Source organism: Chiloscyllium plagiosum, chromosome 16, assembly GCF_004010195.1.
Source record: "Chiloscyllium plagiosum isolate BGI_BamShark_2017 chromosome 16, ASM401019v2, whole genome shotgun sequence".
NCBI lineage: Eukaryota > Metazoa > Chordata > Chondrichthyes > Orectolobiformes > Hemiscylliidae > Chiloscyllium > Chiloscyllium plagiosum.
This window is the reverse complement of record NC_057725.1, coordinates 43,612,090-43,625,412: the sequence shown is the minus strand read 5'-3', so window position 1 is coordinate 43,625,412 and position 13,323 is coordinate 43,612,090. Positions and strand designations below refer to the sequence as shown.

Sequence of the window (13,323 nt, the reverse complement as noted above, 5' to 3'; positions counted from 1 at the left end):
AACTGTTTCAAGACATCCAGCACTTCCTCCTCTGTAATCTGGACATTTTGCAAGATGTCACCATCTATTTCCCTACAGTCTCTATCTTCCATATCCTTTTCCACAGTAAATACTGATGCAAAATATTCATTTAGTATCTCCCCCATTTTCTGTGGCTTCACACAAAGGCCATTTTGCTGATCTTTGAGGGGCCCTATTTTCTTCCTAGTTACCCTTTTGTCTTTAACATGTTTGTAAAAACCCTTTGGATTCTCCTTAATTCTATTTGCCAAAGCTATCTCACGTTCCGTTTTGCCCTCCTGATTTCACTCTTAAGTATACTTCTACTTTCTTTATACTCTAAGGATTCACTCGATCTATCCTGTCTATACCTGACATATGCTTCCTCCTTTTTCTTAACCAAACCCTCAATTTCTTTAGTCATCCAACATTCCCTATACCTACCTGATTTCCCTTTCACCCTGACAGGAATATACTTTCTCTGGATTCTTGTTATCTCATTTCTGAAGGCTTCCCATTTTCCAGCCGTCCCTTTACCTGGGGTGCACTTATTCAACAGATATTATTAAAACTTGACAATAGTTTTGTTTCTGATTCTGTAAGCACTAAAGCATCTATATTGAAAAGGTATCTCCATATTGCGCGTTTACATTTTTAGAATTCCGTAAACTTCACCTTTATTGGATGTGATTGAAATAAGTCCAGAAAGTTCCACCAAACCTGCTTTAGTCTCTGAGGTGGTAGGTTCAGTTTCAACACTGGTTGATAATGCAGTTTAGTACGAAAGAAGGCGACATTGTTGAAGACCCATCTGTTCCTTTTTTGGGTTCAGATGAATGCATTCAAAAGTGCAGCAGGTATTCTCCTCCTGTGTCCTGGCTAACATTCTACTCCCAAACTGATCAAGCATGCTGTTTAATCACTTACTATACGGGGCAACATTCTATCAAAATGGCATATGAAGCATTTCAGCATCCTTTGAAATCAAATATAATTCACAAATAAAATCTTGTTTAGTTGGCAAAGGCACTTATCCTTTCCACTTTACCATATGCAGGATAGTTTACAGTCCATTTCAAACTCAGTTACTTAATTTTAATTGTCTTAGTCTGTGGAAAAAGCTGCCATTGCTATATGAGTAACTTGGTTAATTATACCACTAAATAATTTTTTACAGCAAAGTATTTGCCTTAAGTTAATAGATTCTAATCCCTATGAAATATGATGAGATAAAATTGCAGAGGTCCACGGGGTTTCTCTCTGGTTAGATGGGGAGAACTGATAATGGTTTAACCTGAGGGTCACCAGGCGAGGGGAGAAGTTGAGAAGGAGACACTCTCATTGTAATGTTAACAGGTTATGGGAGTTGAACCCCTGCTGTTGGTGCCACTGTGTTGTAAAGTAGCTGTCCAGCCAAATTAGCTGCAAATGAGATAAAATTGTGAGGATACCATTGGATATATGTGATTCTAAATGTGGTGGGCTCCTCATCTTTGTTTAGTTCTTGGGGAGAGTCAGGACAAAGAGAATGGGTCTAACTGAGGAAAGAGTAAGGACTGCAGATGCTGGAGATCAGAGTCGGGAGTGTGGTGCTGGAAAAGCACAGCAGGTCACGCACCATCCGAGGAGCAGGAGAATCAACATTTTGGGGAAGGGCTTATGCCTGAAACATCAATTCTCCTGCTCCTCTGCTGCCTAATGTCTAATGCCCTATTCACCTAGCAGTTGGTTCATGCAACAGCCAAGGAACTCCATCAATAAGCTGAGCTCTGCTGTCAGGGAATTGCATGAAGTGAGATGCATAGTTAATTAAATAGCACGTTAGGATTGAGTAATTCGGGATTATAGTTGAGCAATGTGCTCTTGTTCTGTACGTTTAAATATTTCTCAGCTGTCTGTGCCTTTGTCTTCTCTCGATCAATTTTAGTGAGATCAGTACCAGACCTTTTCCTTCATTGCTTGACTTTAATTGTTCATAAGTAAAAGAAAAATGAAAATAATTTAGTTTAAATGTGAAAGTTTCAGATGAAGTCACCTGTAAAAGCGTTTTACATTGCATCTTGGGCAATTTTCTGTATCTCAATAGGAAGAGATTGATTGAGGTAAAATTCACATAATCAGTTGGACTTTGCATGTTTATGGAGGAATAACATGATTTGGCTACACTAAGGTAATTTGAGTTTAACATAACTGCAGTACTTCACTTATGCATTCCTACTCAAAGAACATTACATCATTAGCGTCATTCTCGTGAACTGGGCATCTGTGCTGAACAGCAGGTTAAGGCTAAATAACGTACATGGTCAAAATGCTGAATTTTATTTGTCGTTTAAGGATTGGTGCAGTGCTGACATTCAATGTAGTATACAACTCTAACTGTACAGTTTTCTTTGGCTGTTTTAAAAAGAAAGCATTTCTATTTTGCTGCTCAATCACATTATCAGGAAGAACAGCCTTTCCATTTGAATTACAATAAAGCAAGAAGTAGAGAGGGGGAAGACATCTTAATGTATGTGTGATGACTGTTATTTGGTATTTTCTGGCATGGAATAATATCTTGGCATTGCTCTTCATTCCCATGCTCATTTTGTTTTTGTTAAAATTTCATTGTCTTGCACAACATACTGCATGTTGAATTTCCTTTTACGATATTCATGTAAAAATTATGAATGTTTGAGACTACAGACAAAGCAGTACATATTTGGAATTGAAACCTATCCAATCCAGTCCCATTCAATTAATCTCTTGTTTATTTTCTTTTAGGAAGTCAAAGACTAAGCCAAACGGTAAAAAAACAGGAGCAGAGGAGAAGAAATTATATTTGGAGCCTGAATATACCAAAGCAAGAATAATAGATTTCAACTTTAAGGAATTGGTGACTTTACCACGTGAAATTGACCTGAATGAATGGCTAGCTAGCAATAGTAAGTTCCTCTTCAGTTTGTTGCACTAAATTCTGGTGTCTCTCCTACAGGAAGGATGTTGTGAACTTGAAAGGGTTCAGAAAAGATTTACAAGGATGTGCCAGTGTTGAAGAGTGTGGGATATAGAATGAAGTTGAAAAGGCTGGAGCTGTTTTCCCTGGAGCATTAGAGGCTGAGGGGTGACCTTATACAGATTGATAAAATCATGAGGGGCATGGATAGGGTAAATAGACAAGGATTTTTTTTCCCCTGGGGTGGGGGAGTCCAGAACTAGAGGACATAGATTTAGGGTGAGAGGGAAAAGATTTATTAAAGGAAAGGGTTTTTACAAATGCATTAGGAGCAAAAGGGTAACAAGGGAGAGAATAGGGCCCCTCAAAGATCAGCAAGGCAACTTTTGTGTGGAGCCACAGGAGATGAGGGAGATACTAAAGTATTTTGCATCAGTATTCAATGTGGAAAAGGGCATGGAAGATATAGAATGTAGGGAAATAGATGGTGACATCTTGAAAAATGTCCATACTACAGAGGAGGAAGTGCTGGATGTCTTGAAACACATTAAAAGTGGATAAATTCCCAGGACCTGATCAGGTGTACCCTAGAACTCTGTGGGAAGCTAGGGAAGTTTTTGCTGGGCTTCTTACTGAGATATTTGTATCAACGGTAGTCGCGAGTGAAGTGCCAGAAGACTGGAGGCTGGGTAACGTGGTGCCACTGTTTAAGAAGGGTGGTTAGGACAAGTTAGGGAACTGTAGACCAGTGAGCCTGACGTCGGTTGTGGGCAACTTGTTGGAGGGAATCCTGAGGGACAGGATGTACATGTATTTGGAAAGGCAAGGACTGATTAGGGATAATTAACATTGGCTTTATGCGTGGGAAATGATGTCTCACAAACTTGATTGAGTTTTTTTGAAGTAACAAAAAAGATTGATGAGGGCAGAGCAGTAGATGTGATCTCTATGGACTTCAGTAAGGCGTTCAACAAGGTTTCCCATGGGAGACTGGCTAGCAAGGTTAGGTCTCATGGAATACAGGGAGAACTAGCCATTTGGATACAGAACTGGCTCAAAGGTAGACGACAGAGGGTGGTGGTGGAGGGTTGTTTTTCAGACTGGAGGCCTGTGACCAGTGGAGTGCCACAAGGATCGGTGCTGGGTCCACTACTTTTCATCATTTTATATAAATGATTTGGATGTGAGCATAAGTGGTACAGTTAGTAAGTTTGCAGATGACACCAAAATTGGAGGTGTAGTGGACAGCGAAGAGGGTTACTTCAGATTGCAGCAGGATCTTGATGTGGTGGGCTGAGAAGTGGCAGATGGAGTTTAATGTGAGTTGCTGCATTTTGGGAAAGCAAATCTTAGCAGGACTTGTACACTTTATGGTAAGGTCCTCAGGAGTGTTGCTTAACAAAGAGACCTTGGAGTGCAGGTTCATAGCGCCTTGAAAGTGGAGTCGCAGGTAGATAGGATAGTGAAGAAGGTGTTTGGTATGCTTTCCTTTGTTGGTCAGAGTATTGAGTACAGCATATTGGTTAGGCCACTGTTGGAATATTGCATGCAATTCTGGCCTCCTTCCTATTGGAAAGATGTTGTGAAACTTGAAAGGGTTCAAAAATGATTTACAAGGATGTTGCCAGGGTTGGAGGATTTGAGCTATAAGGAAAGGTTGAAGAGGCTAGGGCTGTTTTCCCTGGAGTGTTGGAGGCTGAGGGGTGACTGTAGAGGTTTATAAAATCACGAGGGGCATGGATAGGATAAATAGACAAAGTCTTTTCCCTGGGGTAGGGGGAGTCCAGAACTAGAGGGCCTAGGTTTAGGGTGAGGGGGGAAAGATATAAAAGAGACCAAAGGGGCAACCTTTACATGCAGAGGGTGGTACATATATGGAATGAGCTGCCAGAGGAAGTGGTGGAGGCTCGAGTCATTGAATGAATGAGTGCAGTTTATTTAATTTAATGAATGACATAAGCTCGAGTCGTTGAGTGATGTATTGCAGTTTGATTCATTGAAAGAATGAGTGAAGTTAATGAAGTGGTTTGATTAATTGAATGAAGGCATCTGGATGGGTATATGAATAGAAAGGGTTTGGAGGGATATGGGCCAGGTGCTGGCAGGTGGAACTAGATTGGGTTGGGATATCTGGTCGGCATGGACGAGTTGGACCAAATGGTCTGTTTCCGTGCTGTACATCTCTATGACTCTGACTTTTTCCCAGATTGCCACAGGTAGTGGTTTTGAGGAACATAAACTTTGGTGGGGAAAGCCCAAATGATCTGTTTATGTGCCATATATTTTATATGTGAGAGATGGATTATGTTCAGAAACCCAACCAAAACGTGAATATAATTTGATGTATGCAGTTAGGACTTGTCTTGATGTATTTTGAACCTCAGCTTGCTAAAATCAACTGATTCAGTCATATTAACCTTGGTAACAGTGTTAAATACCTTTTGGAAATTCAGAGGGGTCCCTGATCTACGAATGTCCAATGTAGGAACAATTGTACTTAGGAATTTGATTGCTTACATCTTTTTAATTTTAAAGATCTGACATACAAACTTTTCCTCTACTTATGAACAGCTGCTTTCTATTGTACTGCATTGTGCTCTGCCTTGCAGACTTAATCAATTTGTGAACAGACACCCGACAGAACCCTTTTGCAACCTGGGGACTGCCTGTAGCAAGTATACCACATCTGACTGGTTCCCCTTTATGTATCCTACTATATAATATTTTTGAAAAACTGTAATATGCCAATTAAATTCACCTTTCATTAACCATGTTGTCCAGTGTTCCCACTGCTGCTGAAGATGTGTAAATATTATGCCTACCTCTGCTGGTAATTACATTGTCTGATGACTGACCATTTACAGACTTGTAACATCATTGCCGCATAGAGTCGTAGAGTCATAGAGATGTACAGCACGGAATCAGACCCTTCGATCCAACTCGGCCATGCCGACCAGATATCCCACTTTCTAGCACCCAGCCCCTATCCCTCCAAACCCTTCCTATTCATATACCCATCCAGATGCCTTTTAAAAGCTGCAATTGTACAAGCCTCTACCATTTCCTCTGGCAGCTCATTCCATATGTGTACCAACCCTCTGCGTGAAAAAGTTGCTCCTTAGGTCTCTTTTATATCTTTCCCCTCTCATCAATCCTGTTTATTACTTCTTCAAAAAACTCAATCAAGTTTGTGAGACATTATTTTCCACGCACAAAGCCATGTTGACTATCCCTAATCGGTCCTTGCCTGTCCAAGTACATCCTGTCCCTCAGGATTCCCTCCAACAACTTGCCCAACCACTGAAGTCAGGCTCACCAGTCTTTCGTTCCCTGGCTTGTCCTTACCACCTTTCTTAAATAATGGTACCACGTTAGCCAACCTCCAGTCTTCTGGCACCTCACCTGTGACTATCGATGATACAAATATCTCAGCAAAGGGCGCAGAAATTACTTCTCTCGCTTTCCACAGACTTCTAGAGTACACCTGATCAGGTCCTGGGAATTTGTCCACTTTTATGCATTTCAAGACATCCAGCACTTCCTCCTCTTTAATATGGACATTTTTCAAGATGTCACCATCTATTTCCCTACATTCTATATCTTCCATGACCTTCTCCACAATAATCACTGATGCAAAATACTTGTTTAGTATCCCCCCCCATCACCTGCGGCTCTACACAAAAGACCGCCTTGCTGATTTTTGAGGGGCCCTATTCTCTCCCTCGTTACCCTTTTGTCCTTAATGTATTTGTAAAAACATTTTGGATTCTCCTTAACCCTATTTGCCAAAGCTACCTCATGTCCCCTTTTTGCCCTCCTGATTTCCCTTTTCAGTATGCTCCTACCACCTTTATACTCTTCTAAGGATTCATTCTCTCCTGTCTATACCTGACATATGCTTCACTTCTTTTCTTAATGAAACCCTCAATTTCTCTAGTCATTCAGCATTCCCTACACCTACTAGCCTTTCCTTTCATCCTAACAGGAAGATACAGTCTCTGGACTCTTGTTATCTCACTTCTTAAGGCTTCTCATGTTCCTGTGAACATCTGCCCCCCAATTAGCTTTTGAAAGTTCTTGTAGTACTGTCAAAATTGGCCTTTCTCCAATTTAGAACTTCAGCTTTTAGATCTGGTCTATCCTTTTCCATCACTATTTCAAAACTAATAGAATTATGATCGCTGGCCCCCAAGTGCTCCCCCACCAGGTACAGTACTAGTGGGTGCCCAGTACCCTCCTCCAGCAAACAGTCTACCCTTAGGATGAAGTGAAGAAAGCTAGCAAGGAAAAGTTCCCAATATGAAGATGCTGTAGTACTAGACACAGTGCCATGGTATTATAACTTCACAGTGCAAGAATCCATTGGAGGACATGGAAGTGCCCACCTACATAAAGTTCACTCATTTATTCTACCTTTCCCTGCCACCTTTTACATTTTTTTTAAACACCTCCCCTAAATTACATTTTTGATTTAATGTTTATTAAAATATCTGCCCTGAATCAGAATTTTATGAAAAGAATATATAGTTTGTACATTCTTGAGTCAAATTAGAGAGCTTGCACCTTGATAAATTTAACGCTTTGCGAAGAGTTCAGTGTTCACTGAAGGTATTTGACTATTGCACGCCAATTAGGAGGTAATGATGAAATCATAAAGCCAGGTGGCCCTTCATCTGATCATATTTTTTACTGTGTTCAATATAAAGTACCTTGTACAATTGATTTACAATCATTTTCATAAATGTGCCTTGTGATGTCAGTCATAAATGCTGTAATGTAACGTTTTTATTTTCCTCCTTTTTTTAGCAACAACATTCTTCAACCATATAAACTTACAGTACAGCACCATCTCTGAGTTCTGCACTGGTGACACTTGTCAAACGATGACTGTGTGCAATACGTAAGTATAATGTGTGACAGGACAGACTATAAACCCCATTGAAATATTTGTATGTGTGTTGATCCTCAAAAATCTCTAAGGTGCATGAATATTCAATAACATTTTTATTTGCCATCCAATTACCTGAATCACTATGTATTTGATTTTAAAAGGCGATGGTAGTACAGTAGATCCTAGTATTAACTGGCACGAGTGGAAACTTCTTGTTATTCAACAACTATTTCAATGAATACAAATATTCTTCAGTACAATCAAATAGTTAATTATAGTTATAAAAGTTAATTAAAGATTCTTTACATTTTGAATGAGTAACTTTGATTAGAATGTGAGCCTAAGGCCTGTAAGTACCTGCAATTTGTGAGACAATATGCAACATCATTGGACATTTATGTCCATATTTGCATTTTGTAAAATCTACTTGAGAAAAGGAATGGAAAATATTCTTCTTAAGGGGGAGAAAGATTATCATGGGTGTTCACGGCTACTTAGAAGTGATCTTATTGAATGACCAAGCAAACATGAGAGGCCATGTGGTTTACTCCTGCTCCTGATTTGTCTGTTTGTATTTCCAAAAATAACTATCAAGGTTGTTAGAAAATTATTACATATATTAGTTTTGCTTGGTACTGATCCTGTTTATCTTGTAAAACAGTGGATGATTATTCAAAGGGGAATTTACTTCCTAATGTTCTAACTTAGCCATACAAGGGCAATTAATTAGCTCCTTGTAATTGATAGAATATGTGAAGGTTTAGCAACAGTTGTTACTCTGTCGCACATACCAAGGAAGAGTGCAAATATGTGAAGACAGTTGTGGCCTTTCGTGAGATTTTTGGAGGAAATGAACTGGGTCATTTAAAGCAATAAATTAGCTCAGTACTTCCTGCTGTCATGGTCTATATGACTTCCTTTATTTCTTTATAGCCGCAGCTATTTGTAATTGCATCAGTTCCACTTATTCCCAACCCTCAACCCCATCAAGACCACCTCAGTTTTATTACTGAGTACTTTTTTTTTTAAAATGTTTTCATATTGGTGATTATAGGATGGGGGGAAAAAAAGCAGCAAAATATTTTTGTGTCCTTCCTGCTTTACTATCGACTCTTAGTCATGCCTTTCCTTGGCTTTTGTTGCTTTTGGGGATGTACACATTAAGATGGCTCTGTTCTGTGCAATATTCTGGAATTTTCATTCGAATACACGATTTAGCTATCAGGTGCCTTACTTTTCATAAAAATAGAAAATGCTTGAAAAGCTCAGCAGAATCTATTTTTGTGATCTTGCTATCTTACTTCACAATTTGATGCAATGGCAGAGGATATATCTCTGTATTTGTGTTTTAATGAGAGTGATAACTTGAAACTAAAACAAACTGTTAGAAAATCTCAGCCGGTCTGGTGGCATCTGTGGAGAGAAATCAGTCAACTTACCACAAAATGATAAAAATAAAGGTAAGTGGGTGTCGCTGGCTGGCCAGCATTTATTGCCTGTTCCTAGTTGCTCTTAAGAAGGTGGTGATGAGCTGCCTTCTTGAACCACTGCCGTCCGCCTGCTGTCAGTTGACCCACAATGCCATTAGGGAGGGAATTCCAGGATTTTGACCCAGTGACAGTGAAGGAATGGTGATATATTTCCAAGTCAGGATGGTGCGTGACTTGGAGGGGAATTTGCAGGTGGTTGTGTTCCCATATATCTGCTGCTCTTGTCCTTCTAGATGGAAGTGGTCATAAGTTTGAAAGGTGCTGTCTGAAGGTCTTTGCTGAATTTCTGCAGTGCATGTTGTAAATAGTACACATGGATGCTACTGAGCGCTGGTGGTGGAGGGAATGGATGCTTGTGGATATCGTGCCAATCAAGCGGCTGCTTTGTCCTGGATGGTGTCAAGCTTCATAAGTGTTGTTGGGCCAATATTCATTGAGGCAAGAGTAGAGTATTCCATCACACTCCTGACCTGTGCCTTGTAGATGATGGACAGGCTTTGAGGAGTCAGGAGTAGTATTCTGAGCTTCTGACCTGCTCTTGTAGCCACTTCGTTTATGTGGCAAGTCCAGTTGAGTTTCTGGTTAATAAGAACCTCTAGGATGTTGTGTGATGACACTGGGTAAACCCCTTTGCTAATTTTAAATCCAACACCTAGAGAAGCTCATCTTGTGCCGTAATCTGTTAAATTTCGCGAGGCAAAGAACTATCCCAGATTTCACTATTTTTAAAGTAAAAATTAACAGTTTTATTCTTTAAGTTCAACAGAGAACATTTAGAACCACTGTTTACAATTCCTTTCTCTTAAACCTATCTTTTACCTCTCACTCCACAATACAGTTCCAATTTTGAAAAGTAAACCTGATTAAGATTTACAAACACAAAACCATGGTTGAAAACCAGTCAGCTTTGTCGATTCTCCTTGGTCGTATCCTCTTCGGTCTTCTGCTGCACAACGTTTCTTATGTACAGGTACTTTTCAGAGAGTTATTTGGCTAGCAGTATGTACTTGTTGGTACGCTGAGGAACTCTTGCAGAGATGTCCTGGAGCTGAGATGACGACCCCTAACAAAAACTGCAATCTTCCTATTTGTCATATATGACTCCAACTCCTGGAGAGTTTGCCCCTTGATACCCAATGGTTCCAGTTTTGCTAGGACTCCTTTATGCCACACTCGGTCAAATGCAGCCTTGCTGTCGAGGGCTGTCACTCTCCCCTCACCTCTGAAATTCAACGCTTTGTCCAAGTTTGGACCAAGGCTGTAATGAGGTCAGGAGTGGCCCTGGCAGAACTCAAACTGGGGGGCATCACTGCGCAGGTTATTACTGAGTAGGGGTTGTTTGATAGCACTGTTGATGACATCTTCCTTCACTTTACTGCTCGAGATGGGTTGATAATCGAGTGAATTGGATTTGTCCTGCTTTTAATGTTCAAGACAAACGTGGCAATTTTCTACATTGTTGGCTAGATACCAGTGTTGTAACTGTACTGTACTGGAAGAGCTTGGTTGAGGGAGTGGCAAGTTCTGGACTTTGGGACTATTGCCAGAATGTTGTCAGGGCCCGTAGCTTTTTGCATTATGCAGTATCTCAAACCATTACGTGATATCACATGGAGTGAATTGAATTAGCTGAAGACTGGTATTTGTCATGCTGGTGACCACTGGAGGAAGCCGAGATGGATCATCCACTTGGCACTTCTGGCTGAAGATTGTTGTGTATGATTCAGCCTTATCTTCTGCACTATTGTGCTGGGCTCTTCCACATTGAGGATGGGGATATTTATGGAGCTGCCTCTTCTCGTGACTTGCCTAATTGTTCACAGGATGTGGCAGAACTGCAAAGCTTAGATCTGATTTGTTGTTTGTGTGATCGCACAGCTCTGTCCCCACTTGCTACTTATGTTATTTGACATACATGTAGCCCTGTTTGGTGGCTTCACCAGGTTGACACCTCATCTTCAGGTATGCCTGGTGCTGCTCCTAACATGTCCTGCTGCGCACTCCATTGAACCAGGGTTGATCCCCTGGCTTGATGATGATGGTTGAGTGGGGGACATCCCAAGCCATGAGATTACAGATTGTGCTGGAGTACAATTTTGTTCCTGTTGCTTGTCTATAGCATTTTCAGTCTTGAGTGGTTAGATCTGATTGAAGTCTGTCCCATTTAGCACAGTGCCACAGTACACAAGAGACATTACTCTCAATGGGAAGGCAGGAGTTCATTTCCACAATAATCTGTGGTAGTCACTCTTAGTGATACCTTCATGCACAGATGCATCTGTGGCTGGCAGATTGGTAAGGTCAAGTATGTTTTTCCTTCAGTTCCCTCACCACCTGCTGCAGAACCACTCTAACAGCTATATCCATTAGGACCCAACCAGCTCGATCTGCTGTACTGCTGCTGAGCCACTCTTGGTGGTGAACATTGCAAAGGGGCGGCACGGTGGCTCAGTGGTTAGCACTGCTACCTCACAGCACCAAGGTCCTAGGGTCGATTCCAGCCTCGGGTGACCGTGTGTGTGGAGTGTGCACATTCTCCCCGTGTCTGCGGGTGTTTCCTCCGGGTGCTCCGGTTTCCTCCCACAGTCCAAAGATGTGCGGGTCAGGTGAATTGGCCATGCTAAATTGCCCGTAGTGTTAGGTGCATTAGTTGGAGGGAAATGAGTCTGGGTGGGTTACTGTTCAGAGGGTCATTATGGACTGGTTGAGCCCAAGGGCCTGTTTCCACACTGTAGGGAATCTTTTTTTAAAAAAAAAATCCCCCACCCAGAGTATATTTTGTGCCTTTGCCATCCTCCATGCTGCCTCTAAGTATTGTTCAACATGGAGGAGTACCGATTCATCTGCTGAGGGAGGACCATATGTGATCATCAACAGGAGATTTTCTTGTCCATATTTAACCTGAAGCCATGTGACTTCATAGGGTCAGGAGTCAATGTTGAGGACTCCCAGAGCAACTCCCTCCTGACAGTATCCCACTGTGCTGCCACTTCTGTTGGGTCTGTCCTGCCAATGGGACAGGACATATCTAGGGATGGGGATGATGGTGGTGGTGTCTGGGACATTGTCTGTAAGAATGGTTCTGATATCAGGTGACTTGACCCTAAACATTAACTCTGATTCTCTCTCCATGGATGCTGCCATACCTGCTGAGATTTTCCAGCAATTTCTGTTTTCGTTTCAGATTTTAAGCATTTGCATTTCTTTTGTTTTTGTTTGTTTCGTGAAAAATTTATATGCTTATGTAACAGCATTGATTCTGATCTTTTTGAAGTATATTAAGGTTACTGTACAGCTACATGTGGAGATTGATGTTAGATATTTGTAACACAAGAAAAATAACTTGGTCTCAAGTTATGTGCAAGCTCCCAACTGGTTTAACAGAGAAATGGGCTGATTCTTCCTTAAATCTGGAATTCTAAAATATTCATTTCATATTGTCATTATCCAGCTGTAAATTTTAGATTTAACCTGTGCTCAAGTTCATTTTTGTGATGGACTTTATTGCACTTGCCTTTCTTAATGTTTTTGTTGAGAATTCCACAAATGTTGTTTTGCTGTTTCTGCCTCTCTCCAGCCCTATCTTTACTGATTAATCTACACATTGGGATTTCTATAGTTGAACATGGTACCAGATTGACATTATCAGCACTTCTGTAATTAAGGCCTTATCCATTTGCTAACCTTGATGCTCAATAGAGCACATCAAAACTATTTGGCAGAATACTGACTATCCTGATTTAGACCATCATTCACTCTGTCATGCATATACTTCCAAATAGATCAAAGGATACTGCTTTCAAATCTGAAAGCCCCTGATGCATCTATTACTCTGGAAATGATTGCTAATTGCTCTGCACTTATAACCAATTTAAGATAAAATTAAAAATCACAACACCAGGTCATAGTCCAACAGGTTTATTTGGAAGCACTAGCTTTTGGAGTGCTGCTCCTTCATCACGGGGTTGTGGAAAATGAGACCCTGAGACACAGAATTTATAGCAACA

The 13,323-nt window shown here is 40.8% G+C and overlaps 1 protein-coding gene across 8 annotated transcripts in view; it reads left to right on the top strand.

The window, feature by feature from the left end:
* The window catches only part of mob2a (MOB kinase activator 2a), a 237,146-nt gene that overhangs the window by 201,821 nt on the left and 22,002 nt on the right, over positions 1-13,323 (top strand). For all 8 annotated transcript variants that reach the window (XM_043705942.1, XM_043705940.1, XM_043705936.1 and 5 more), the window contains 2 exons: positions 2,764-2,924; positions 7,742-7,835. In XM_043705942.1, coding sequence (XP_043561877.1) covers positions 2,764-2,924; positions 7,742-7,835 — 255 coding nt within the window. The remainder of the gene's footprint in view (positions 1-2,763; positions 2,925-7,741; positions 7,836-13,323) is intronic.